The 27423-nt window shown below is 39.9% G+C and overlaps 1 protein-coding gene across 3 annotated transcripts in view; it reads right to left on the bottom strand.

Annotated features, from left to right (window-relative positions):
* Positions 1-27423, bottom strand: part of GDPD2 (glycerophosphodiester phosphodiesterase domain containing 2) — a 104214-nt gene that overhangs the window by 9220 nt on the left and 67571 nt on the right. For all 3 annotated transcript variants that reach the window (XM_073640942.1, XM_073640944.1, XM_073640943.1), the window contains exons 3-15: positions 20665-20768; positions 20456-20549; positions 15791-15850; positions 15581-15679; positions 8922-9015; positions 8638-8783; positions 8472-8554; positions 8241-8391; positions 7918-8139; positions 7616-7767; positions 6908-7055; positions 5115-5197; positions 2666-2694 (exon numbers count right to left, since the gene is read on the bottom strand). In XM_073640942.1, coding sequence (XP_073497043.1) covers positions 2666-2694; positions 5115-5197; positions 6908-7055; positions 7616-7767; positions 7918-8139; positions 8241-8391; positions 8472-8554; positions 8638-8783; positions 8922-9015; positions 15581-15679; positions 15791-15850; positions 20456-20549; positions 20665-20768 — 1465 coding nt within the window. The remainder of the gene's footprint in view (positions 1-2665; positions 2695-5114; positions 5198-6907; positions 7056-7615; positions 7768-7917; positions 8140-8240; positions 8392-8471; positions 8555-8637; positions 8784-8921; positions 9016-15580; positions 15680-15790; positions 15851-20455; positions 20550-20664; positions 20769-27423) is intronic.

Genomic DNA, 27423 nt, shown 5'->3' with positions numbered 1-27423 from the left:
GAGAAGACCAGAAGCTATACCTACCTTGGTCTGGAGCTAAGCCAAACTGGGAGCCTCAAGCAAGCAACAGAGGCCCTGAAAAGAAAAGCATGCAGAACCTTTTACACCATCAGAAGACAACTATACCACCTCAAACCACCGGCGAGAATTTGGCTCAAGATATTTGACAGCGTCATCATCCCTGTACTGCTGTACGACAACGAAATATGGGGCCCAAAGACCTACCCAGACCAGACAAAGTGGGATCTCAGCCCAACTGAAGTCTTCCACCTGGAGTTCTGCAAATATCTCCTCCAGGTCCATCGCAACACCTCAAACATAGCCTGTAGGGCAGAGCTGGGCCGATTCCCCATTTGGCTCACTATACACAAGATGGCGTTTTCACTCCAGGCAGACATACAGAGCAGTAACCCCAGCTCCTACCATCATAAAGCCCAGCTGAGCAGGAGCCCAGAGCAAGTCAGGAACCCCGGCAGCCAGTCCAGCCAAAGTCAGCAACACACCCTGACAAAAGGCCAAATAAAGGGGACCTCAGAGAGCTGCAAGAAGCAATACATAAAAGGGATGGAAAAAGTGAACTGGAGAAAGCCCAGAAACTCACCATCTACCGATCACTGCAGAGGGATTACACTTTGGAATCATATCTGGAGAGGTTACACCACCCCAAAGACAGGCAGACCCTAAGTCTGTACAGACTGAGTACCCACAGCCTAGAGGTGGAAACAGGGCGGCATACAAGCCGCGGGAGAACAGACTGTGCCAGCGCTGCCAGCAGGGGGCCCTGGAGGATGAGGCGCACTTCCTGCTGCACTGCAACAAATACTCAGCAGTGAGGGCCTCCCATTTCCAGAGAGTCTCCACTCACATCCCGGACTTCCCATCCATGAAAGAGGAAAGGAAACTCCGCATCCTACTGGGGGAAGAGGAATCAACGATGGAGATAGCCGCCCAATATGTCACCACATGTCATAAGCGGAGAGGAAAGTAAGACTCTCAAATGGACTATTACTGCCCAAATTGTGCCCCCAACATCCCATCCCCACAAGCCCCCTCCCCTGGTCACACTTATTTTCTCTTGCTTTGGCAACACTAATTATACTTTGGTTCTGCCAATAAAGCCTATTTGTATTGTATTGTATTGAGAGGGAGAGACGGGGAGAGAAAGAGGGGGGAGAAAGAAAGGGAGGAGGGACAGAGACAGAGGAGGGAGGGGGGAGAAAGAAAGGGAGGAGGGACAGAGACAGAGGAGGGAGGGGGGAGGAGACAGAGGAGGGAGGTGGGAGGAGACAGAGGAGGGAGGGGGAGGAGACAGAGGAGGGAGGGGGGAGGAGACAGAGGAGGGAGGGGGAGACAGAGGAGGGAGGGGGAGACAGAGGAGGGAGGGGGAGACAGAGGAGGGAGGGGGAGACAGAGGAGGAGGGGGAGACAGGAGGAGGGGGAGACAGAGGAGGAGGGGGAGACAGAGGAGGAGGGGGAGACAGAGGAGGAGGGGGAGACAGAGGAGGAGGGGGAGACAGAGGAGGAGGGGGAGACAGAGGAGGAGGGGGAGACAGAGGAGGAGGGGGAGACAGAGGAGGAGGGGAGACAGAGAGGTGAGAGAGGTGGTAGAGAGAAAGAGGTGGTAGAGAGAGAGGTGGTAGAGAGAGAGAGGGGAGGGAGAGCCAGAGAGGAGAGAGAGAGAGAAGAGGGAGGGGAGAGTGGGAAAGAGAGGTGGAGGGGGAGAGAGGTTTATTTTACACTTGTCGCTTAATACATAAAGGATCAGTGAGGAATATTTATTTTTTTTAAATACTAAATTTTTTGCACTGTAAATTAGGCATCCATAGGAAGCCCAGTTACAGTGCAAAACACTGGAAGAGTTGATCTGGGTCTGTAAGGGTCCAGAAACTCTGTTATACTAGGCAGAGACCCAGCAATCACATAATTGCCAGGTCCTACAGAATAATCGGCAATGCCAAAGCTTCAGAGTGCTCAATGACAAATGACAGAAGCAGTGATAAACCGTTTATAATTTTTCACTAGGTCTGCAGCTGTGTCTGACAGCTGGAAACCCAACCTGCTCCTGTCTAAACTGCAGGAGCTTTAACCCTGAGCCATAAATTTACATTGACATGGGGTTAAAGCCCGGGACCAAGTTTTAAGTTAAAGGGGTATTCCCATCTCAAAGATCCTATCCCAATATGTAGTAGGTGTAATAATAATAATAATAATATTAGCAAATACCTCCAATTAGAAATGTACTATAGTATTTTTGATTCGCTATGTCTCTTTCCTCATGTGCAGGCATTGCAGGACCTTAGCTATCCATGGTTACGTCCACTGATAAAGTCACAGTTAGTTACCTAGTTGCTAGTGGTCGTAACCATGGATACCTAAGGTCCTGTGATGCCTGCACATGAGGAAAGAGATAGCAAATCAAAAATACTATACTACATTTCTAATTGGAGATATTTGCTAATATTATTATTATTATTATTACACCTACTACATATTGGGATAGGATCTTGGAGATGGGAATACCCCTTTAAGTTCGAACTTCCTTTGAACCATTGATAGCTTTTGTGTATACATAAGTGGGGCTGCAGTACAGCTTAGGGTTAGTGGGCTTGCATTGCTAAATTAGTGATTGTTGCCATCTATAATACCACGGGTGAATGTATCATACCTTCTTCTTCTTTTTTTCTGAAACATGCTCTATTGAAACAAAAGAAAGAAATTGTTTAGAACAAAATCCACCAGATCTACAACCTGAGCTCATTACAGAGGACCAGTCAGCCTGCCTGGCCTGTCTGTTTCAGTAAATTTGTATGTAATTTCATATGCAGGCAGCTTCTTCTAGTGATATATCATTTAATAGATTTTGAGCTATTATGGATGAATAAAATAAAACTATTAGTACACATTCCTGTCCAATACCACCAGTTCCATTATCCCCTTTACCATACAAACAATATAATAACCAGAAACCGTAATCATATTATACAACATTAACGTGAACCTGACAGACTCCTACTGCCTGAATAATAGAGAAGAAATCCGAAAAACAAAGCCTATGTACTGCTGCACTAAACAAAACCCAAGAATACGAGGAAGCTAGTACAGCTCTAAAGTAAAAACATGATTTTTATTAGATACATTATTAAAACCATAAAAAATTATCAAGAATAGAAATAGTTAATACAGATGATATGTATATTACCAATACAAGAAATACTATACTACATAATGCATTCTAGAACTAGAACAGTACTTCCATAATAGTCCAAATTCTCAACTGAGACAATATGCAATATACAAAAAGGAACTTCTCAATATAGTTAATAGTCACTAGATAAATCAAATCATGACCCGAATATATAGCATATACAAAATATGCAGAGAATATGTCCTAAAGAGTGTGTATATATAAATGTAGGTACATCCTAGAAACATGGTCCTCCCTTTAAGTTTAACTAATAAAACTCTCTAGATCCAGGGATATAGGAGATAGAAGAAACCCATAACCAAGTTAGACCATCATGAATATCAATAAGTTCTTCCAAACTTTAGACCTTCAAGAGTATGACAGGAATGCTAATATGTTGTGATTTATATATTCAGGTGGCGATGTATGTATAATTGGGAGAATATGAAGGTGGAAAAAGTTTTCAAATTACTCTTCTTGGTATGATTTTTTTACATGACAAAAACCTTGCATTTCAACAGGGGTGTGTAGACTTTTTATATTCACTTAACATACAGTTCAATCTGTACACCGCATGGTATTAAGAAGCTGAGTAGAATGATCTATACAGTAGGTTTGTTTATCTCTGTTAGAAAAGATTCAGTATAAAGTCTATCTTATTCATTGAATTCTCTGGTTTTAGAAGCATCTGAGTAGGGCGGTCCTAATCAGTGATTGACAGCTATCTCAGCATGCACAGGAGTACAGGGAAGACTGACAGTCACTGAGTAGGGCCAATCTGTTGCATAGTGCAGGCTGTGCACATCCTGGCAAACATCAATTGGAAACTATGCAACTCTGTCAGCACATGAAACGTCAGGTGGTGATTATAAACTGACCAGCAAGATGGCTTTGTCACATAAGTGGACCAGGGCTTGGACAACCCTTTCAGAATATGTGACTTTTATTGCTGTAAGAACTGGAGAATTCCCAGCCGCGCACCTGCCGGTCAAGCATATGTAAATCCAAAATGGATATGCCCTGCTCCCCACTCCCATAATTCCGTCCACCTCTCTGCACCAGCGTCAGTGATGGTAATTGACAGCGAGGATTTTTACTATCACTGACGCCGGTGCAGAGAGGTGGGTGGTATTATGGGAGTGGGGAGCAGGGCATATCCATTTTGGATTTACATATGCTTGACCAGCAGGTGCGCGGCTGTAAATTCTCCAGTGCTTACAGGAAGAAAACAAGAGAGTAATAAAAGTCACATTCTTAAAAGGTTGCCCAAGCCATATTTCAGGATACCATTAGTATCATACTAAAAAAAATCACCTGACAAATTCCCTTTAAGAGCACTAGTATGAGGTCAATGAAACACATTCACATAATTTACTGCTAGCTGGATCTCTCTAATCTTTATTCCAGGTACACTAACAGCTCGGCGTTACATTGATTTGGCCTTGGAACTAGTGGTACGGTTATTTCTTTAAAGAGGTCGAGGAGCCGTTTTTCAACACTGCCAGGCGGCATGTTGCTTGGGATACTGTGAGCAGCCTGTGTGACATAAACATGCTACCATGGCTTGCAGCACCTCAACACTTGTCTTCCATCAAGCATGTGGGATGTCATTGGCCGGCAGTTGCAAAGGGAGCTGCCAGCAGCGGATCTTGATGAACTGCCCAAGTGCGTGCTTTCAGAACATTCCTCAGACAACTATTAATAACTTCATTGATAACATGCCATGGTGTGTAAGTGCGGGGATTTCAGCACCCCTACTCTACACTGAATAAATCAAAATGTTTTGAAAATCTTTCCAATGTTTTCATCATTTGCATATCAATAAACATGTCTATCCATCCTGTTATTTCCAGAATTCCATGACTAATTCTTCTTGGTGTTGTAATTTGAATGTTGAGGAGTGTTATCACATACTTTTCACCCTACTTACCGAAGCACAAGAAATGCCCAAATTATGTGAATAAATGCTACAACATCTGCTACAATCCAGATGATTAAATAGTTGTCAGGATCCTATAAAGAGAAGACAATGCACCTCTTAGTTCGCTTACTTTTAGTCACAAATGTGTTAAAAATGTTGCCACATCCCCTTGAGAGACACATCCCGATGTGGTGCACAGCACGTAAGACATTGTGGTGCACTTAGCACACTAAATCTTTCCTGTAGACTTTTTTTTTTTTTTTGAACTTGTGGAAACCCATACAATATTACGGCAAAATCTCATGGTCTTACAACGCAGTTTTGAGCAGCATGCATGGATAAGGCATGCACATAGCCCCTAAAGGTGTAAGTGCTTTCCTTGCTGACCTTTTCATTTACCTATTCCATATTCTATTATACTGTGGAGGCAGATAAGATTGCAATTACAGTTCAGAAGAGTTGTATTATAATGAAAATAACTTGGCTTCATGGGACAAAGATGGCAGTGACGGAGGCATTCAGTACTCCCTGGACTGCATTGACAAGCCATTGGCACAGAATCCCAGGGATTGAATCGCTGTATTGACGGTGGAACTAAAATGGTTAAAAGCATAACAAATTATTATTGTTAAAAGCAGTACCAGCTATATAAAAGCCATCACCTGCCGTGTAAGGAACAGGCTCAGCACCCGAGCCCACCCTATACAAGGAGTTTGTATGTTCTCCCCGTGTTTGCGTGGGTTTCCTTTGGGTTCTCCGGTTTCCTCCCACACTCCAAAGACCTACTGATAGGGAATGTAGATTGTGAGCCCCAATGGGGACAGTTATGATGTCTGTGAAGTGCTGCAGAACATGATGGCGCTATATAAAAGCGTAAAATAAATAAATTGACGAGTTACTTATGGAACTAGCCATCATGGAGGTCTAGGTTGAAAAGCGATGAAATCGAAATGCTAATGACTACAATCAGAGAAAAATTTGCTTGTGAACAGTACAGTATCTGTAGTGTATAAACATATATGGTCTACAAAGCGCCTGTGTACCATTGATATCGACCTTTATATGATCATTGTATGGTGGTAATATAGCTTGCTGTTAATGATCAGTATGACAGTGGGGTACTTGTTGCTTATATAGCAGCATTTATAGTAATATTGGTCTTAGCGATTTTTATTAATGATCAGTATGGTGGTACTATTTGATCACTATGTGCTAGTGATATATGGCCATTATCTGGAGGTTTTTTTGTCCTTCGAAGTCAAGCAGGGCCATACTTGTAATAGAGACGCCCATCCATAGAAGCATGTATAGACGGGCAGCATGTGCTTATTTGTTAAGAGATTATGGAGTTTTCTATTATAAATATGACCCCTGTAGGGCATCTCATATACCACATTAAATAAAAGTTGATCCAAACCACCAATTTTTGCATTGGCTAACCATGTAATGTGTATGAGATCCTACCAACTCTCTCACAACAGATGGAGTCGGGAAGAGAAAGATCTGGATGTAGAAACTTCAACTTTTGTTTGTCGGGTATAGGAGATGTTGTCAGAGGAGTCTGGCAATTGCTAACTCACAGAGAACATATCAGTGCTCGACAGGGTTAAGCATATCCTGTGTATGGGGGAGTCAGGAGGGATAGTCGTCAGTCGATCAATCGTTTGTCTGCCAGCTATTTAATGTGATTGGCCAACTTTAGTTTTGTGTGAATCAACATTCTAGGCTAATAAAAAAGAGACCACTGAGAAGATGGATATGTTAAAATCTCATAAGGTTATGCTAACATTAAATTCACTAACCATGAGCCATATTGGTTGTTTCAGATCCTTGAGAAGATGGCATGCATTAGTGGTGACAGAAGTGACTCCAGCACACCATGCATAGGAGAACAACCAGGGTTTGTTAACCACAAATAGATTCACAGAAATATTATCTTGACGATACGACCTGGGTAAGAGGACAAGAAAAGAGTGCTTACATTTATAGGTTAAAGGGAATCTGTGAGCAGATTTTTGCTATGTAATCTGAAGACAGCAGGAGATAGAGGCTGAAACACAGAATTCAGGGATGTGTCACTTGTTAAAGTGGTGCTGTTGATCACTAACTGCGAAGGATTTATCACTAAGAGATTAACATTGCAGGATTACATTAGTCCGGCAACGCCCCCTCTTGTGATAAGCAGCTGTCTATGGACACAGTATATACACAGCCTGGTGTGGGCGGGGGCAGCTTCCTCAGCTCTGCTTCAATCTAAATCTAAAATCTCTGATTGTGTCAGAACGGCTGCACCCAGTAAACTAAGTGATACATCGTTGGATTCAGGGTCTCTTTTCCTACTTTACGCTGCTCTCAGATGAGGTAGCAAAAACCTGCTAACAGATTCCCTAATTATTTAAACAGACTGAATAATATATCGCAAAATGTATTTAATTCACAGAACACCATAATGTGTACAGTATGGCGGCAACAACAATACAACATGTTACATCAACGGTAATGCATCTTACCTGATGTCACTCACACTTATATTTGTATATGATAGATTCACAGCATCAAAAGTATCAGTGTCGTTATTTTCCCTCTTTCTACCATAAATCTGTTTGAAACCTGGCGCTGTCCTCATTACTTCCTCCCGCTCATCATCTGGAAGCCAGAATATCTGCAGAGCGCAAGAGATACAATCATTATTTTACAAGCAGAATCTGTGGATTTTAATCATTGCTGGTAAAATGGTGATTGGGGACTCAAGAGGTGTAATTAATAGAAATACATTACATCACTACTTCCCAGCACAGTACAGAAGCCTTACCAGATCCTGGGGTATAGAAACGTTCAAAATGGTATCAAGAGTAACATTCACAAAGCTCTCATAATACGGGTGTCCTGCAGGTGGCTGGCGCAGGTCAAATATTATAGAGATGTTACGATCCTTGCATGCAATCAATACTTCCTCCAGAGAAGGGATTTTCTGCTGCAGAACCTCTTTACGGTCAGTATCTGTCAGTGAACCATCTGCTCCAAAAGGGTTTCTCTAAAAAGAAACCGCAACAGTAAAAAAAAGACAAAAGTAATTGCTATAGGACAAAAAAAAGAAACCATCAACGTGATCATTTAAAAAGAAAATTGTATTACCTGCAGAAACCATTCACCAGCATTTAACTTCTTGAGGTCAGACAAGGTGAAATTTGAGCAATTCAGATGTGAATGGGATGGAAAAACTTGCTTCACATTGGTTGTCCTCAGTAGAGTTTCATCATGCATTAAAAAGGGGACTCCATCCCAGCTGAATAGTTGGAGAGAGCAAAGACTGTTGGAATTTGTAATACTGGTGACTGGTGACGAAAAAAATATGTGTCCTCCTACCTGACCATGACATCAGTCTCAAACACCTTTACTCCAGAATTCACCATCTTGTCAAATGACATCAGTGTGTTTTCTGGAGCCATCTGAAAAAGAAAACCCAGAGATTGTTCTACGACAGCAGTGATGGCTGACGGCAATCTTGTACTAAACTCCCCAGATAACGTACCATTGGCGCCCCACGATGACCTATGAGATTGGGTTTTAAAGGAAGTTCTGATGCCTTCATGATGCAGGGTGAGGAAATGAAGAGCGGACTCACAAACAGAGCACAAACGAGGCTGATGTATACTAATGGAAGCACACACTTTAACACTGCAAGGATAAATAGATGATCAATGCAGAAATATTAATATAATATAAATATTTATCTCTAATTGCCCTGCAGTCCCCAAACCTGCACTTAAACATTCAGATACAGTATGTAATTGTAAATGAAAGTCAAATAATTACCTTTATTTTTTGTTTCCCAGAAATACCCAGCAAGCACCCAGGCCAAAGCAGACACACCAATCACAGCACCAATGTGCAGGAAAGGACTAGTTGCCTACAATAAAAGGAGAGTAAAAGTATATATTTTTAGATAAACAAATAGTTTCTCATATACAGGTGATATGCAAAAAGAAGAGGGGGAGCATGATTACATTATAAATACAGGGGTGAAATAAGTATTGAACATGTCATCAACTTTCTAAGTAAATATATTCCTAAAGGTGCGATTGACATGAAATTCTCACCAGGTGTCAGTAACAACCCATCCAATCCACACAGGTAAAGAAATCAAATTATAGATGTCCATAAATTATGTTGTGTGTCATAATGAGCAATATCCAAGGGGTAACGTTTCTCCTTGTGGAGAGTGACATGTTAAGCATGTCAAGGTGAGGAGACTTTTAACCCGCAATGCTCCTCTGGGAAATATGCAATTTGTCTCTTCAGAGAGGAAGAGAACTAGAACTCTAGTGCCACCTACAAGTCAATATCGACCCTTTAACGAGTCTTGTCACATGGCTTAAGATAATAACCAAAACCTCAATTTGCAGACACTGTTTCGGGGTACTGTCCCTCGTCAGTGCAATGTGTTTGATATGGTTTGGCTGGGAGAGAGGTGTCTAACCGGTATCCAAGGGGTAACGTTTCTCCTTGTGGAGAGTGACATGTTAAGCATGTCAAGGTGAGGACCGGTCAGACGCCTCTCACTCAGCCAAAGCATATCTCACACTTTGAAATGATGAGGGGCAGTACCCCGAAACATAGTGTCTGCAAATTGAGATTTTGGTTTTGGCTTTTATCCTAAGTCATGTGACAAGGCTCGTTAAAGGGTCGATATTGACTTTTAGGACTGCTACTTCCTATAGGTGGTGCTAGAATTCTAGTTCTCTTCCTCTTTGAAGAGACAATTTGCATAATGAGCAATGACAAAGGGGAAAAAAAGTATTGAGTACAAGAAGCAAGAGAGGTGCAAAAAGACATATAAAGTCATGAAACCAGCTGAAATCTATCAGTAATTAGAAAGCAATCCTGCCACTTAGTGAAAAATCATATCAGCTGTTTCACCTGATGGCCTATAAAAAGGTGTCTCATTGCCAAGGTGCCACAAAAGAAACATCTCATGATGGGTAAAACCAGTGGGCTGTCTCAAAAAACTGCGCTCCTTCCCAAATATATTCAGAAATGAATTAACACATTTTCTTTTTTATCCCGTCCAATATGTTAATATTAAATATTATTTTACATTAAAACAGCATGGAAAATGAAATGTAAAATTGTGATCATGACATGCTGCGCTTGACTTACAGGAAACCTGTACATTTCTATGTAGACAAGTCTGCATTCAGTTACACCAAGAAGTGGAACATTAAAAAGGTCATAAATAGTAAAGTTTATTAACAGAAAAATGCATTCCAGAGCCTGTGAAAATAACCTGGGAGCAGCTTCTCCTGTTCTGTGTAGCTCCTATGTGTGTAACACTGGTGCAGTCATACAGGCTCCTGGGGATGGCACAGCGCACCACTGTGTGCAGAGAGGTTACCAAGTAAAAGGCGGAGGGGTCAGACACTCACGTGCTAATGCACCGGACAAGGAATAGATGACAGTCTCATCTGCACATATAGGACTAGGAGGTTTTTAAATGAAAACAAAACGCTAATAAAAGCAATGTAAAAATACAATCTGCTAAATTATACTGCATAATATTGTGTTACTCATCAATGACATAGCTAATAATGTTACTATGTTAAATGTTTCCCATTACTGCAATGGCTTTTCGCATGCCACTTTCCATTAGAGCATAAAAAGTTATGTTCAGGTCCCTCTGGGATTGTGAACCCGGGACTGCCGCTCCATCAAAGTGCTCACTCCCCTCTGCAAAGATGGGACATAATAGCGAAGAGCAGGAGCGTAACAACCAAAGACGCAGAGGTCGCGACCACAACCGGGCCTGTGCAGGTGGGGGCCCACCGACGCCAGCACAATCTTCAACCGAACGTGCGTCTTTGGACGTACATTCAGCTGCTGTTGTATTGTGACGCAGAGACCCGTAGGGTCAGTGCGTGGCAATACACGCTGCCAACCAATCAGAGGCCAGCAGCTGACGTTGGCGTGCACGTAACTGGGGGCGCATCGCAGTAACACCGCTTGGACGCTGTAGTCAGCTGCCGGCTTCAGAAGAGGACGCCACATGGCGGGGGAGCAGGAGAAAGGGGAGTATAATGGTTTATTTTTTTCTAGATATTAAAGAACAGCAGCAGAATGGGGGACATATATACCAGGATGGTGTGTAAAATATATATATATATATATATATATATATATATATATACACATACACACATAGATACAGTACAGACCAAAAGTTTGGACACACCTTCTCATTTAAAGATTTTTCTGTATTTTCATGACTATGAAAATTGTACATTCACACTGAAGGCATCAAAACTATGAATTAACACATGTGGAATTATATACTAAACAAAAAAGTGTGAAACTACTGAAAATATGTCTTATATTCTAGGTTTTTCAAAGTAGCCACCTTTTGCTTTGATAACTGCTTTGCACACTCTTGGCATTCTCTTGATGAGCTTCAAGAGGTAGTCACCGGAAATGGTTTTCACTTCACAGGTGTGCCCTGTCAGATTTAATAAGTGGGATTTCTTGCCTTATAAATGAGGTTGCGACCATCAGTTGTGTTGTGCAGAAGTCAGGTGGATACACAGCTGAATAGACTGTTAGAATTTGGATTATGGCAAGAAAAAAGCAGCTAAGTAAAGAAAAACGAGCGGCCATCATTACTTTAAGAAATGAAGGTCAGTCAGTCCAAAAAATTGGGAAACTTTGAAAGTGTCCCCAAGTGCAGTTGCAAAAACCATCAAGCGCTACAAAGAAACTGGCTCACATGAGGACCGCCCCAGGAAAGGAAGACCAAGAGTCACCTCTGCTTCTGAGGATAAGTTTATCCAAGTCACCAACCTCAGAAATCGCAGGTTAAGAGCAGCTCAGATTAGAGACTGGGTCAATGCCACACAGAGTTCTAGCAGCAGACACATTTCTACAACAACTGTTAAGAGGAGACTTTGTGCAGCAGGCCTTCATGGTAAAATAGCTGCTAGGAAACCACTGCTAAGGACAGGCAACAAGCAGAAGAGACTTGTTTGGGCTAAAGAACACAAGGAATGGACATTAGACCAGTGAAAATCTGTACTTTGGTCTGATGAGTCCAAATTTGAGATCTTTGGTTCCAACCACCGTGTCTTTGTGAGACGCAGAAAAGGTGAACGGATGGACTCTACATGCCTGGTTCCCACCATGAAGCATGGAGGAGGAGGTGTGATGGTGTGGGGGTGCTTTGCTGGTGACTCTGTTGGGGATTTATTCAAAATTGAAGGCATACTGAACCAGCATGGCTACCACAGCATCTTGCAGCGGCATGCTATTCCATCCGGTTTGCGTTTAGTTGGACCATCATTTATTTTTCAACAGGACAATGACCTCAAACACACTTCCAGGCTGTGTAAGGGCTATTTGACCAAGAAGGAGAGTGATGGGGTGCTACGCCAGATGACCTGGCCTCCACAGTCGCCAGACCTGAACCCAATCGAGATGGTTTGGGGTGAGCTGGACCGCAGAGTGAAGGCAAAAGGGCCAACAAGTGCTAAGCATCTCTGGGAACTCCTTCAAGATTGTTGGAAGACCATTTCCGGTGACTACCTCTTGAAGCTCATCAAGAGAATGCCAAGAGTGTACAAAGCAGTCATCTAAGCAAAAGGTGGCTACTTTGAAGAACCTAGAATATAAGACATATTTTCAGTTGTTTCACACTTTTTTGCTAAGTATATAATTCCACATGTGTTAATTCATAGTTTTGATGCCTTCAGTGTGAATGTACAATTTTCATAGTCATGAAAATACAGAAAAATTTTTAAATGAGAAGGTGTGTCCAAACTTTTGGTCTGTACTGTATATATATATATATATATATATATATATATATATAGTGAATTAACACATGTGGAATTATATACTTAACAAAAAAGTGTGAAACAACTGAAAATATGTCTTATATTCTAGGTTCTTCAAAGTAGCCACCTTTTGCTTAGATGACTGCTTTGTACACTCTTGGCATTCTCTTGACGAGCTTCAAGAGGTAGTCACCGGAAATGGTCTTCCAACAATCTTGAAGGAGTTCCCAGAGATGCTTAGCACTTGTTGGCCCTTTTGCCTTCACTCTGCGGTCCAGCTCACCCCAAACCATCTCGATTGGGTTCAGGTCTGGCGACTGTGGAGGCCAGGTCATCTGGCGTAGCACCCCATCACTCTCCTTCTTGGTCAAATAGCCCTTACACAGCCTGGAAGTGTGTTTGAGGTCATTGTCCTGTTGAAAAATAAATGATGGTCCAACTAAACGCAAACCGGATGGAATAGCATGCCGCTGCAAGATGCTGTGGTAGCCATGCTGGTTCAGTATGCCTTCAATTTTGAATAAATCCCCAACAGAGTCACCAGCAAAGCACCCCCACACCATCACACCTCCTCCTCCATGCTTCATGGTGGGAACCAGGCATGTAGAGTCCATCCGTTCACCTTTTCTGCGTCTCACAAAGACACGGTGGTTGGAACCAAAGATCTCAAATTTGGACTCATCAGACCAAAGTACAGATTTTCACTGGTCTAATGTCCATTCCTTGTGTTCTTTAGCCCAAACAAGTCTCTTCTGCTTGTTGCCTGTCCTTAGCAGTGGTTTCCTAGCAGCTATTTTACCATGAAGGCCTGCTGCACAAAGTCTCCTCTTAACAGTTGTTGTAGAGATGTGTCTGCTGCTAGAACTCTGTGTGGCATTGACCCAGTCTCTAATCTGAGCTGCTCTTAACCTGCGATTTCTGAGGTTGGTGACTTGGATAAACTTATCCTCAGAAGCAGAGGTGACTCTTGGTCTTCCTTTCCTGGGGCGGTCCTCATGTGAGCCAGTTTCTTTGTAGCGCTTGATGGTTTTTGCAACTGCACTTGGGAACACTTTCAAAGTTTGCCCAATTTTTTGGACTGACTGACCTTCATTTCTTAAAGTAATGATGGCCGCTCGTTTTTCTTTACTTAGCTGCTTTTTTCTTGCCATAATACAAATTCTAACAGTCTATTCAGTAGGACTATCAGCTGTGTATCCACCAGATTTCTGCACAACACAACTGATGGTCCCAACCCCATTTATAAGGCAAGAAATCCCACTTATTAAACCTGACAGGGCACACCTGTGAAGTGAAAACCATTTCCGGTGACTACCTCTTGAAGCTCATCAAGAGAATGCCAAGAGTGTGCAAAGCAGTTATCAAAGCAAAAGGTGGCTACTTTGAAGAACCTAGAATATAAGACATATTTTCAGTTGTTTCACACTTTTTTGTTAAGTATATAATTCCACATGTGTTAATTCATAGTTTTGATGCCTTCAGTGTGAATGTACAATTTTCATAGTCATGAAAATACTGAAAAATCTTTAAATGAGAATGTGTGTCCAAACTTTTGGTCTGTACTGTATGTATATGTATATATATATATATATATATATATATATATATATATATATATATATATATATATATATATATATATATATATATATACACACATATATATATACACACATATATATACATACATACATATACACATATATATATACACATATATATACATACATATACACATATATATATACACATATATATACATACACACACACACACACACACTTGCAGTGCAGTGCATTATATAAGTGATCAAAACATGGTATGTTCAAGCCCCTTTGTTTGACTAATAGATTATGTAAAAAAAACAGAATACTAAGAGTTTAAAAGCATCAAAAAAGTTAAAGTATAAGAAAAACACAAAAAACAACTTTATTTTTACATCAAATCATACTATAAAAACAAGCAAAAATCTAAGCATAATTGGCAATGTTACAACTCAAACCATGCAACTATAACATTTTGTATCCCATAAAACCATTTGATTTTTTTGTAAAAAAAAATAAAAAAAAAAAGAATAAAATATGGTTAAAAAGTTGCATGTTCTCATTGTAAATTATGCCTTGTTCCCCCCAAAAATGCATGCTCATCAGCAAGAAGTAAAGATGGTGACACAAAATTAAATAGGAAACGTTGCCAAATTTTAAGCATAAAAACAAATAGCAAACTTACCAGGAGTTACTAAAATGGCAACACTGGGGGGGGGGACATATACTGTAGTTTAGTGATTACTATGAAAAATTCAACTTGTCCCGCAAAAAAAAGTCTAGTGGCTACACTGACAATTGACAGACAAATAAAAGAAACAGTATTTTTTTTCCTTCTTTTTCAAAGCAATTCTGTGGGATGTGTGTAAAAATATTGCTGGACTGTATGGTTGGGACTCAGGAATGAGCCTCCTGCCATATAATGTCCATCCACATATTCTCAATAAGGCACAGTGAGCAGACAGGCACTAGACACTATATAAACCAGTGTCAGATATTTCCGCTAGAGCGATTAGCGGATATTTACTGTACTAGATTCTCTTTCCTGCAGACAGAGCCGGTTACCCCGAGGCCTAGAAGGTTGTGTAGGCTTCTGAGGCTGCAAACTTACCTGCAAAGAGATGGCAACTGCTTTCCACTCTATGTTCCACCTCAAATCAAGGCCAATAATCCCAAGGGAAACCAAGACGATACACAAACACAACAAGATCTAACAGAAATAAAAAAAAACACAAAAAAAACAATGTTTGTGTTAGGAAAGTGATAAAAAAAAAAACAGTGCAATGCAAGAAAGGAACAGGAGTGGGCGCTGAGATCTCACCTTATGTAGCCAGTGTAGATTGAGAGGTTGTGAGCACAGTACCAGGCACATGGAGAGCAACTGCAGGAACACAAAGGAAATGTGGAAAAATTATTAAGTGTGCAATCTGCTTCATAACCAGCAGAGGGCAGCGGCACAACATGATTGCTGGAGATGTCCGCAGACTTGTTAGACAAATTACACTCATAGCTGTTAGATCTACTTGTAGCCGCCAAGATATGGGTCTGTGTCACAATGTTCATGTTATGCAGTGGGACTTCTAGATCGGAGCTTTTTTTTCTCATTAAATCTGTCAGTTTAATCTTTTTTGGTTTTTATACAAATGGAAATCCATTTCCTGTTTTATGCTTGACAAACCAAGTTTACTAAGAAAACCATTACGGAAAAAAAAAAAAAGTGAAAAATATTACCCTATAATGTAGGTCATATACCTTTTAGGTTATCATTGATTTTATTTTTTTTTAATAGGGTGTTTAGGGGGCAGAAGATGGTGCAGATCTGACTTGCATTTATCCGTGTGACTGCAAAAGCCAAAATATTTGGTTGGACAGTCACCATGCAGAAACATGAATCTCCTTTTGTTTTATGTAGTAAAAGAATTTATGGTGGGAAAAACTAGCCCCCTATGAATGTCCCCGATGTGCTGCATTTAAAAAAAAAAAGAAAAAAAAACAGTAACCTTTCGTAGCGGTGCACCTCATCAACTCTTATCCCTGTGTCTGCCGGCAATCTCATGACCTACACATCACATAAGATGAGCGCTGCAGCCGATCAGTGGGTCATGAGATTACCGGACACAGTGTGGAGAAGGGTAGAAGGGTAGTAATAGTAAATATGTAGGTTTCTTTTCTTTCTTTTTTTTTTAAATCCAGCACATTGGAGGCATTCATTAAGGGACGTACATTAGCGGACAATCCCTTTAAATCAATCACTGGCCATTAAGGTCACTATTGGATCAGTAAGATTACTTATAGGAAATGATAGAACCACTTGGAGATTAGCTTTATGCCATTAGCCAGAGTTACAGTCTCATAATATTTTGTGTATACAATGACAAAAAGTTACTGTCATATAAAATGATGAAATCTATAGTCTGTAATGGACCAGTTGTATGTTAAATGGCATATTTTTGACACATACCAAAATTATTATTTTTTTTTACTGACAAACCTTTAAAGGGAATCTGTCAGTAGGTTTTCGCGATATAATCTGGTAGCAGCATAATGTAGGGCCTGATTCCAGTGATGTGTCACTTACTGGGCTGCTTGATGCAGTTTTGACAGAATCCTTGTTTGTCTGATGTAGATGTAGCAGAGATAAGACTTTTGGGCTGTGTATAATCTGCCCACACCCCTGACTAGCAGCTTACTATGTTTACTGTGCATTGTCAGCAAGTTGCCAATCAGTGGTGTAGGCGGAGTTACACATTAGCTTGACTGCCTGGCACAGGAGATGTAGTCCTCTAGTGATAATCTCCTGTTGATAAAATGCTGATTGTATTGAAACTACAGCACACAGCCTAGTAAGTGACACATCCCTGGAATCAGTGTCCCTATATCATGCTGCTCTAAGATTAAATAGCAAAAGCTGCTGACAGATTCCTTTTGAGTTCTAACACATGAAAGTGGTGTAAACTAAGCAGAGAACTGACAAGAAGCAGGTCATGGTGTAAATTCACTTTCACTAGTTATGTTTTAATTGTTATTTTAAGTGAAAGAGGTCAAATAGTAGTAAATGTTATCACAATGGCATAGGACTAAAGAATCAGTTTTTGAGTAAGGTTATAAATACATACATAATAGTTTTTGGTGCAAAAAATGAATGAATAAGGAAAATATTGTAACCCCTGCCATAGTCACAAGGTCACTTAGGACTTCTATTTATCTGTAGAGAATAACTTTAATCAGATTTTAAGCTCTTCCGTAATAACACACATTTCAAAAAGTGAAGGAAAAAAACAAAAACAGAACCAACAATGAGCAAAAGACTAGTGGCGGTGCAAAATATGTATATGCCCTCTATGGTTCAAGAGCAATCAATTCTACCTATTATATACACAAGAAAAAGGAACTCACGGGTATCTGGTGTCATATACCCATAGGAGGCTAAAGCCATAAGTGTTCCCAATTGTATATCCCCCCTCCGAAAGCAAACGCACAAATATCCAATACCCATACACATAATATTTGTGGAATATCACATTATAACAGCGACCAAGATGAAAAACATGCAGACATGTAAAATCCAATAATGCATAAAAAGGAGCTACAAAAAAGTACAATATAACAGTAGATAGTGTAGATCTCCAGGGAATAACACCACACATGACTGTCAGTCACTCTGCAGACCCAAATGGTGAGACTTTACACTAGGAAACTGGACAAGAGGGGGAAGCGGATTGTAGCCTAGCAGAAAGAAAAACAGGTGGAAAAGTTTCTTTATTTCCCTTCAAGCAAAATGATTTGTTTGTTTTTTCTTATAAGGAAGTAATTTACTGACTTGCAGCATAAAGTATATAAAACAGAGTGAGCCATTAACAAATAATTATTGAAGTAGTATTGGGTTCTTCCCTGGTTAGATTTTGCAGTTACTTGTAGTAAGGCTAAGTTCACACGCTGCGTTTTTTTGCTTCTTTTTTTTTATGCAAATTAAAAGCTGATTTTTACAGTTTTTCACCCATAGAAAGCAATGAGTAAATGCAGAAAATTGCTGCTATTTTTGGTGAAGAAATAGCAAGTGCAGCAGTATTTGAAACCCATTTAATTTTGTGATTTTGTTTCTCCCCACTCCAAGTATAGTTTATTAAAATTAGTGATATGTGTTAAAGTAAACAATGCCCTACCAACTCAATGCCCTACCAATGTGTTAAGTGAATAATGCTAGACCAATTCAATGCCCTACCAAAGAGTTAAGTAAACAATGTCCTACCAATTCAGTGCCATACCAATGTGTTAAGTAAACAATGTCCTACCAATTCAATTTTTTACTTTTGCAATTGAGTATTTTTTCATGAGCTCATGTAACTTTAGATTACGGCTGCATGTCATACCCGAATCCAACTTGTTTATTCAGAATAGTCACTATTTTTTTCTAACTTTTTCCCTTAAAAAATTTGATGAAATTGGCCTTTTTCCCCCAAAATGTTTTATGGTTTCACATCACATATGTCTTGCAAGGTTGAAGCAAAGCTGGACTTTGGGACCCTGACAAACGCAGCAAAAATGCACTAAGAAAAGCAGCAAAACCTGTGTTTTTGCAGCAGTTTTTTTTACTGGCAAGAGATCAGGTTTTGGCTGCAGAAAAAAAATGCAGCTAAAAAGCAAGATATGAACATAGCTAAAAGGTGGTGAAACTTTCCCCAAATGAACACTCAGGAGCTGCTCTGTGTGGTGGTAAGTGTGTTTAGTCTTGCATGCACTTTCTATATGAATGAGGATGTTGAGGACACTAACACATCCCATGATAAAAACACAGGTTCTAACTTACAAGGAAACATTTTTCCAATCAACCATTTATTGCAATGTTTAGAGATTCTAATAGGATTTCAACAATTCAACATTTGTGTTGAAAAATAAATAAAAACTACTCAACTAAGATCACAACCACTGTTCTTACTTTTCACTATATGGTGTTTTGCCCCAAGAAGCCGCCGCAGCCTGTTTTGTGCCTGCAGGACTCTACAATTATCTTTGCTTCTGCGCTTATTCTGCATTCCACCGGCTCTCTAGGTGTAGTGTGGGAAAGGAATAAAAGCACCTGAACATGAATGCGGATCTACCTGCAGGGTCCTTATTCATACATACCGTGAGGATATTTGTCCATACAGGTTCTCTGCCCGGACAAGGTACAGCATATACACACAAAGCAGAGCTATAGCACTTAGCGCTAGTTGATTGAACCCATTTAAAACATATGTAACATGATACATTTGCAAATTCTTCTGATTTTTTTTTCTTTTTCTAGACAGTAATTGCTCTTTTCTACAGTTCATATCACTACACTTTTTATTCTGCAAATCATCCCAGCCAGCTCCGCTCCCCATGTAAATAAGTGGTTGTGCCATTCTATCATAGAGATTTTAGATTGTGAAATTATAATTAAGAGTATTCTTAAAGTTTATAGTGTATGGCAATGGCGGACACATATAGAAGACGGCCCTGTGCAAGAACAATGTACGTATATTCCCCTTTGCTGGCCAATAGCTCATCATAATGCACAACTCCACTTGCTTTGGAGGTGGTAGTGGGGTCTCTATACCTCTTGGGCCCGTGTCCAACCCTCGTGTACAGCTCACGATAGAAACAAGGAAAAAGAAGAAAATCATGGAAAGGGACAATACTTTTTTTTTTTTTTAAATTTCTGCAACAAAAAAGTTTTCTGCTCACTTTGGCAGTCATAAGTTAATGTTGGCAATGTACCTTGTTTTTGTATCCCATAACACATGAAGAATTATAGATAACTAGGTTATTTCTTCTTTATGTTACAAAATATGAAGGTACATTTCTAACTTTTTAATTGTGGACACTTTATCTAAACCATTTTTATTCCTCTTCAAATAGACATGTGTACTCCTTCCCCATTGAAATCAATGCAAGTTACAGAAGTTGCCAAATTCTTTCATGCATCCGGTCAACTCATCTGCTACAATTACCAAATCATACGTACGAGCAGGAGAAAGCAGTATGACGCCAGCACCGCAGCCACCGTAATCAAGATAACAGACCAGTCTTCCCAAAAACCGGCAAGCCGGAAGATTTCCCTGTATGAAAGAAAAAATAGCAATAATCAGAAATATTATGGAGACATTAGAAAGCACGATCCCGCTGGCAAGCATAATAAAGTCTAGGAAATAAGGAGAGTGGAATCCTACTTACTCATTGAAGTTGTGCACGTCATTTTTCAGGATCAGCGTGACATATAACCATATCAAGGTAAACAGGAACACACTAAGAGCCAGCAGCACCCACATGCAACCACACTGCAAAACAAATGATCTGGACCTCAGTAACAGTCAGATATTTATACAGGAGAAATGTATCTATAGCAAGTATATAAAAATTGCATTAAAAAGGATCTGTCACTTTCTAAAAAAAAAAAAGTTAAAAATACCTTGTAAAATTTCATGAGAGCATCGGATTCTGCAGCTCTTTTCTGTTTTGTGCTGCATCACTCCACTGCAGAGATATTCACATTTATTGGAGCACAGTAAGTGAAATCTCTGCTTGCAGACCAACTGGGCGTTTCTTAAGTCTTCTCTGGGGGCATGCCCTTTCACCCCTCCATCCCAGACACTGCCAATCACAGCTCGGTAGCATGTCGGAGGGAGAGGTGAAGTTGCATGCTGTCAGAAAAGACTCTGAAGAAACGCCCAGTTGACCTACAAGCAGAGATTTCACATACTATTCTCCAAGAGCAATAAATGTGAATGTCTTTGCAATGGAGTGACGCAGCACAAAGAAAAAGAGCTTCAGAAATATAAAAGCTCAGGGATTTTTACACGACAAAGTCATTTTTTTTCTAAAAAGGACCTCTTTAATTAAACCCAAAACTGTGTAGAGTAACACTGGTTTTCAAGAAAAGTCTCCACTTTTTGAAATATGAAGAAACCCAGAAATTAATCAATAAATCTACACAACAAGCTTCTTTCTGATGTTCCCAAAAAGCATCCTACACAAAATCCGAGGCATGAGGGCATTATAGGAGTCTTGTTTCATCTGTCAGTTGAGCAGCTTGTCTTTTTGCTTGTGAATCTCACAGCATTCAGTCGTCATCAGAAAATAAAGATATTGTGGCAATTTTAAACAAAAACATCCTTTACAGGCAATATACAGCAAGACTAAGTGTGATCCCATTATCTAATTTCAAATGATTATTAGCAGGCCGTTGTTTTTTCCTCTGGAAAGTAGTCAGTCAAGAATCTACAAATAGTTTAAGTTAGAAAATTAAATATTTCGCCACCAAAAACATGAGTATTGGCAAAAATAAATGCTACAGAAAATACTTGCATTTTTGCTAAGGTTTTTCACTTGAGTTTTGTTCCCATTCATTTGTATAAGTAAAGAACTCTTCAAAAACGCTGAAAAAATTGGTATGCTACAGATCTAAGTTCCCACAATGAGGTTGTCCTGAGATTTTGAGGTCACAGATTTTGTATAAAATGTTAAGTAAATTAGATTTCATCTGTTTTTTAATTGCATTTTGAGTGCATTTTTATCGAGCTTTTATCGATGCATTTTTTTTACTCTTTTTTTACTCTTTTTGGTGCGTCACGTGTTAAATAAAGCTGCTCTGTTCTTGATACTTCCTGGCATTTGGCTTTGACAAAACTTCATGTGCGGATTACATGTTTTTTTTTGTGTGTGTTTCCGCTGGGGAAACGCACTAAAACATATGTTTTCTTTACCAGCAGATTTTCCGCATCTAATGCAAGTCTATGGGGGAAAACCACACAAAACTCAGCGTACCCGCAACAGAAATTTACAGCAGGGATTGGAAACAAGCACCGCTGGTCAGTAAACAGTGAGTAAAAAAAAAAAAAGCACAGTGGGCAGTAGATTTCTATAAATCCCATCCACTTTGCTGGAACTGTAAGACAATACGTTTCTGACAACAAAAATACACAGCGTCAAGGAGTAGGCAGACAGCCTGTTGGTTAAAGTCCACAAAAAAAAAGCACTAATATATATATATATACAGTAGAGACCAAAAGTTTGGACACACCTTCTTATTTAAAGATTTTTCTGTATTTTCATGACTATGAAAATTGTACATTCACACTGAAGGCATCAAAACTATGAATTAACACATGTGGAATTATATACTTAACAAAAAAGTGTGAAACATCTGAAAATATGTCCTATATTCTAGGTTCTTCAAAGTAGCCACCTTTTGCTTTGATGACTGCTTTGCACACTCTTGGCATTCTCTTGATGAGCTTCAAGAGGTAGTCACCGGAAATGGTCTTCCAACAATCTTGAAGGAGTTCCCAGAGATGCTTAGCACTTGTTGGCCTTTTGCCTTCACTCTGCGGTCCAGCTCACCCCAAACCATCTCGATTGGGTTCAGGTCTGGTGACTGTGGAGGCCAGGTCATCTGGCGTAGCACCCCATCACTCTCCTTCTTGGTCAAATAGCCCTTACACAGCCTGGAGGTGTGTTTGGGGTCATTGCCCTGTTGAAAAATAAATGATGGTCCAACTAAACGCAAACTGGATAAAATAGCATGCCGCTGCAAGATGCTGTGGTAGCCATGCTGGTTCAGTATGCCTTCAATTTTGAATAAATCCCCAACAGTGTCACCAGCAAAGCCCCCCCACACCATCACACCTCCTCCTCCATGCTTCACGGTGGGAACCAGGCATGTAGAGTCCATCCGTTCACCTTTTCTGCGTTGCACAAAGACATGGTGGTTGGAACTAAAAATCTCAAATTTGGACTCCTCAGACCAAAGCACAGATTTCCACTGGTCTAATGTCCATTCCTTGTGTTCTTTAGCCCAAACAAGTCTCTTCTGCTTGTTGCCTGTCCTTAGCAGTGGTTTCCTAGCAGCTATTTTACCATGAAGGCCTGCTGCACAAAGTCTCCTTTTAACAGTTGTTGTAGAGATGTGTCTGCTGCTAGAACTCTGTGTGGCATTGACCTGGTCTCTAATCTGAACTGCTGTTAACCTGCGATTTCTGAGGCTGGTGACTCGGATAAACTTATCCTCAGAAGCAGAGGTGACTCTTGGTCTTCCTTTCCTGGGGCGGTCCTCATTTGAGCCAGTTTCTTTGTAGTGCTTGATGGTTTTTGCAACTGCACTTGGGAACACTTTCAAAGTTTGCCCAATTTTTCACACTGACTGACCTTCATTTCTTAAAGTAACGATGGCCACTCGTTTTTCTATACTTAGCTGCTTTTTTCTTGCCATAATACAAATTCTAACAGTCGATTCAGTAGGACTATCAGCTGTGTATCCCCCAGACTTCTGCACAACACAACTGATGGTCCCAACCCCATTTATAAAGCAAGAAATCCCACTTATTAAACCTGACAGGGCACACCTGTGAAGTGAAAACCATTTCCGGTGACTACTTCTTGAAGCTGATCAAGAGAATGCCAAGAGTGTGCAAAGCAGTCATCAAAGCAAAAGGTGGCTACTTTGAAGAACCTAGAATATAAGACATATTTTCAGTTGTTTCACACTTTTTTGTTAAGTATATAATTCCACATGTGTTAATTCATAGTTTTGATGCCTTCAGTGTGAATGTACAATTTTTATAGTCATGAAAATACAGAAAAATCTTTAAATGAGAAGGTGTGTCCAAACTTTTAGTCTGTACTGTATCTATTTCTGACAAAAATTAAGAGACCACTGAACAGTTTTCTATTGGAAAGCATCGAAAGACTGGTGGAAAGCATGGCAAGACCAAAGAGAGCTGTGATTAAAGATCATGGTTATTCCACCAAATATTGATTTCTGAACTCTTCCTGAGTTAAAACATGAGTAATTTGAGGTCTGAAAACACTTTCTTTTTTAGTATTTTGACGCTTTATCATTAGCTGCAAATAAATACAAAATTTTTAGCTTTAAATTTCGGAGACATGTTGTCAGTAGTTTATAGACTAAAACAACAATGTACATTTTACTCAAAAATATACCTATAAAGAGAAAAATCTGAGAAAATGAAAATTTTGTTAAACACTACATTTTATAGCTTTTGTGAGCGTTTATAAAAGTGTAACTGATACACAATCATTTATGCTTCCATTTAATTGAATGCAATACTTAAAGAGGTATTTCCATCTCCAAGATCCTATCCCAGTAAGTAGTAGGTGTAATACTAATAATATTAGTAAATACCTCCAATTAGAAATGTAGTATAGTTCTTCTGATTTGCTATGTCAATTACCCCATGTAGGGCATTGCAGTAGCTTAGGTATCCATAGTTATGACCTCTCATATAGTGAAAGTTAGTTAGTGGTCGTAATCATGCTACTGCAATGCCCTGCACATGGGGTAAGTGACAAAGCGAATCAGAAGAACTATACTACATTTCTAATTGGAGGTATTTTCTAATATTATTATTACTGCACATTGGGATAGGATCTTGGAGATGGGAATATCCTTTTAAGTTCTCCCTTAATTCTCCCATAAACTCCACGTGATATCTGACGGTCCCAGAAGCTTATTTTTGGGACAATCGTGACAAAAAGAATTTTTCAATGGTGGGCAACCCCTTTAAATTGAATTGGAAAAAAAACAAAAAAAAACCTTGATGCTTCTAAAACATAATTAAAGTTCCACATTTGTGAATTCTTGCAAGAATTACTTGTATAGAGCAAAATTAATTGGCTAGTATGGCCGCCTTCCAAAGATTTGTCTGTGCAGCATTGCTTAATATTCTGTGCATGCATGGGGCATGCATTGTATACTGTAGTCCTAAGTGCTGCTTCACTGTACCAGACAATCACTCATTTAATGAAAAAGAAAAAAAAAAACAAAAAACAAGAAGTTTGCATTCACCTTCATGAGTCTAACTGCATAATGAAAAAGGTAAACATTCCCTAAGGAAAGGAAGCAAAGTTTTTAGAATCACTCACAATCTGGTCTTTTACTACATTTGATTGAAAAAAAAGTTCTCACAGGACAGTGGTTCTCTGCTGTTGCTTAACTGTTAAAGTGCTCCGCACAAAACAAAAAAAGAAACAAAGCCCATATACTCACCTCCCTGACCAGCAGCGTTCCTCTGATGCCAGCACTGCATCTCCCAGTATAACAATGTCCACGTGACCACAATGCGGTGCTGACATTGAAGGAGTGGGCCACTTTAGCACCCGCTCACTATATAAACCAGTGTTCTTACCAAGTGCTTCTCAATCTGGTCTATACCACTGAGTTCAGCTTTGGTAGTTCTAGCGTTTCGTCCCATTTCAGACCTCGGTTAGTTTACTAACTATTCTTCTGACTTACAAATATTTGTCCCATGTATTTCCTAGATCTGATCCGGCGACCTGACCTTAGAGGGCCAAAAAAGCAGTAATTCCCTAAAAATAGACGTAAAAAAGTTACTTGCTGAAAGTATCAAGGTGTAAGGGCTCACCCACCAAACAAACCCGACGCGCGTTTCATAAAGTAAAGACCAATAATTTAATACACAGATGACCAATCAGCAAAGACAGTTAATTAAAATAAGCACCTGAGCATATTATAGGTGGTTAAGTTAATAAGGACAAATAATTACCAAAAAAGAGGTTTATGGCACATAAGACAAACGTCAGAGACTTCACTGTGCTAAATGCCAGTCACATGACCAGGAAGAAGCCCCAAGCGTATGATGACCAATGGTAGTATCAGGTGTGAACGAGACATTGGAGGAAATACCAGTGGAGAATGACATGGGGAGGGAGTATTAAGGAGCAGGTAAATCAACAAAAATTACCAAGGTAACTAAAGAACGGTAACGCCAAACAATGAAACAATTAGACAAAAACACAAAGGACAAAAAAGGTGACCGATAAATACACAATTTAGTATTAACTCTATGACGCACAGAATAAAATTAAGACTTTATTGGTGCAACAAATAAAAAGCATAACATTTTAAAATGGCAAAAAACAGCAGAATTGCTGTGGGTTTTTTTTCTATTTCTTTCCATAAAGAGTTAATAAATGTTAGGTATTAGGTTGTTTGTATGTACCCCAAAAATGGCGCCACAGACAAACAGAAGTCCCGTAAAAAAAATCACAAGCCCTCAAACAATGAAAAAATAAAAAAAAATTAGGTTACACATATGGTGGTTTTATAAGTACTGCTGCTACAAACATTTCTGGGTACTAAGGACCACTCAGCGGGCCTAAAGTGGTAAAAGTGTTAATGGTGATCTAAACCTGACCTCAGCATAGACAGGGCTTGTGAAAACTTGCATAAGTGTCCTTTCTAATTTTGGGATGAATGAGCTTGATACCTGCATCGCTGGTGGTCCGGATTAGTAGAGGTGTTTAAAGGGAACCTGTCATGCAATTCGTGCTGCTGGAGTCACAGGATGAATGAATCAGAGCTTGGCTGCACGATTGCAGCCAGGTAGGTTTTCCTCTGAAATGCTCCAGAAATGGAAGAGACCTGTCAATCACCTCAATCACCTGGAGCAGTACGGCGAGATGCTGTCTGGGGCGGTACTGGACTAGTCCGGTCTCTGGCTATGATCAGGATCTTCTAATTATACTTTACGTTTCAGAGAAAAAAAATACCTGGCTGTTATCATGCAGACAGGCGCTGATCCATGCTGCACGTGGTTTAGGCAGAATGAATCACATATTATATTTCGCTGGCACTTACAGCGGCTTCTCCTGGTTTCTTTCTTTAATGGTGGAGAGTAACTGATTACAACCCCATCTCTAATATTCTTGCCATTACGATATGTTACAGAAAGCTTGTTGGGATTTATCTGATATTTGGATCATATTTTAAGATTCGCCAATACACATGCAAAATATTCTGGACTTGATTTTTTTTGTCAAATGTGACAATAAGCATAGCTTTTTAAGCTTTTCTCTTGTTGACGACAAAAGTTCCTGTTGCTTCCTATACCATACATGCTCATATGCCACTTTAAAAAGAATGGGTCAGGTTTTTGACACCTAATCTGAGAGCAG

This window comes from Phyllobates terribilis, unplaced genomic scaffold (assembly GCF_046119375.1).
Source record: "Phyllobates terribilis strain yellow unplaced genomic scaffold, ASM4611937v1 Scaffold_7__3_contigs__length_470593459, whole genome shotgun sequence".
NCBI lineage: Eukaryota > Metazoa > Chordata > Amphibia > Anura > Dendrobatidae > Phyllobates > Phyllobates terribilis.
Note: the sequence above shows the minus strand (reverse complement) of the source record. Positions and strands in the feature narration are given on the sequence as shown.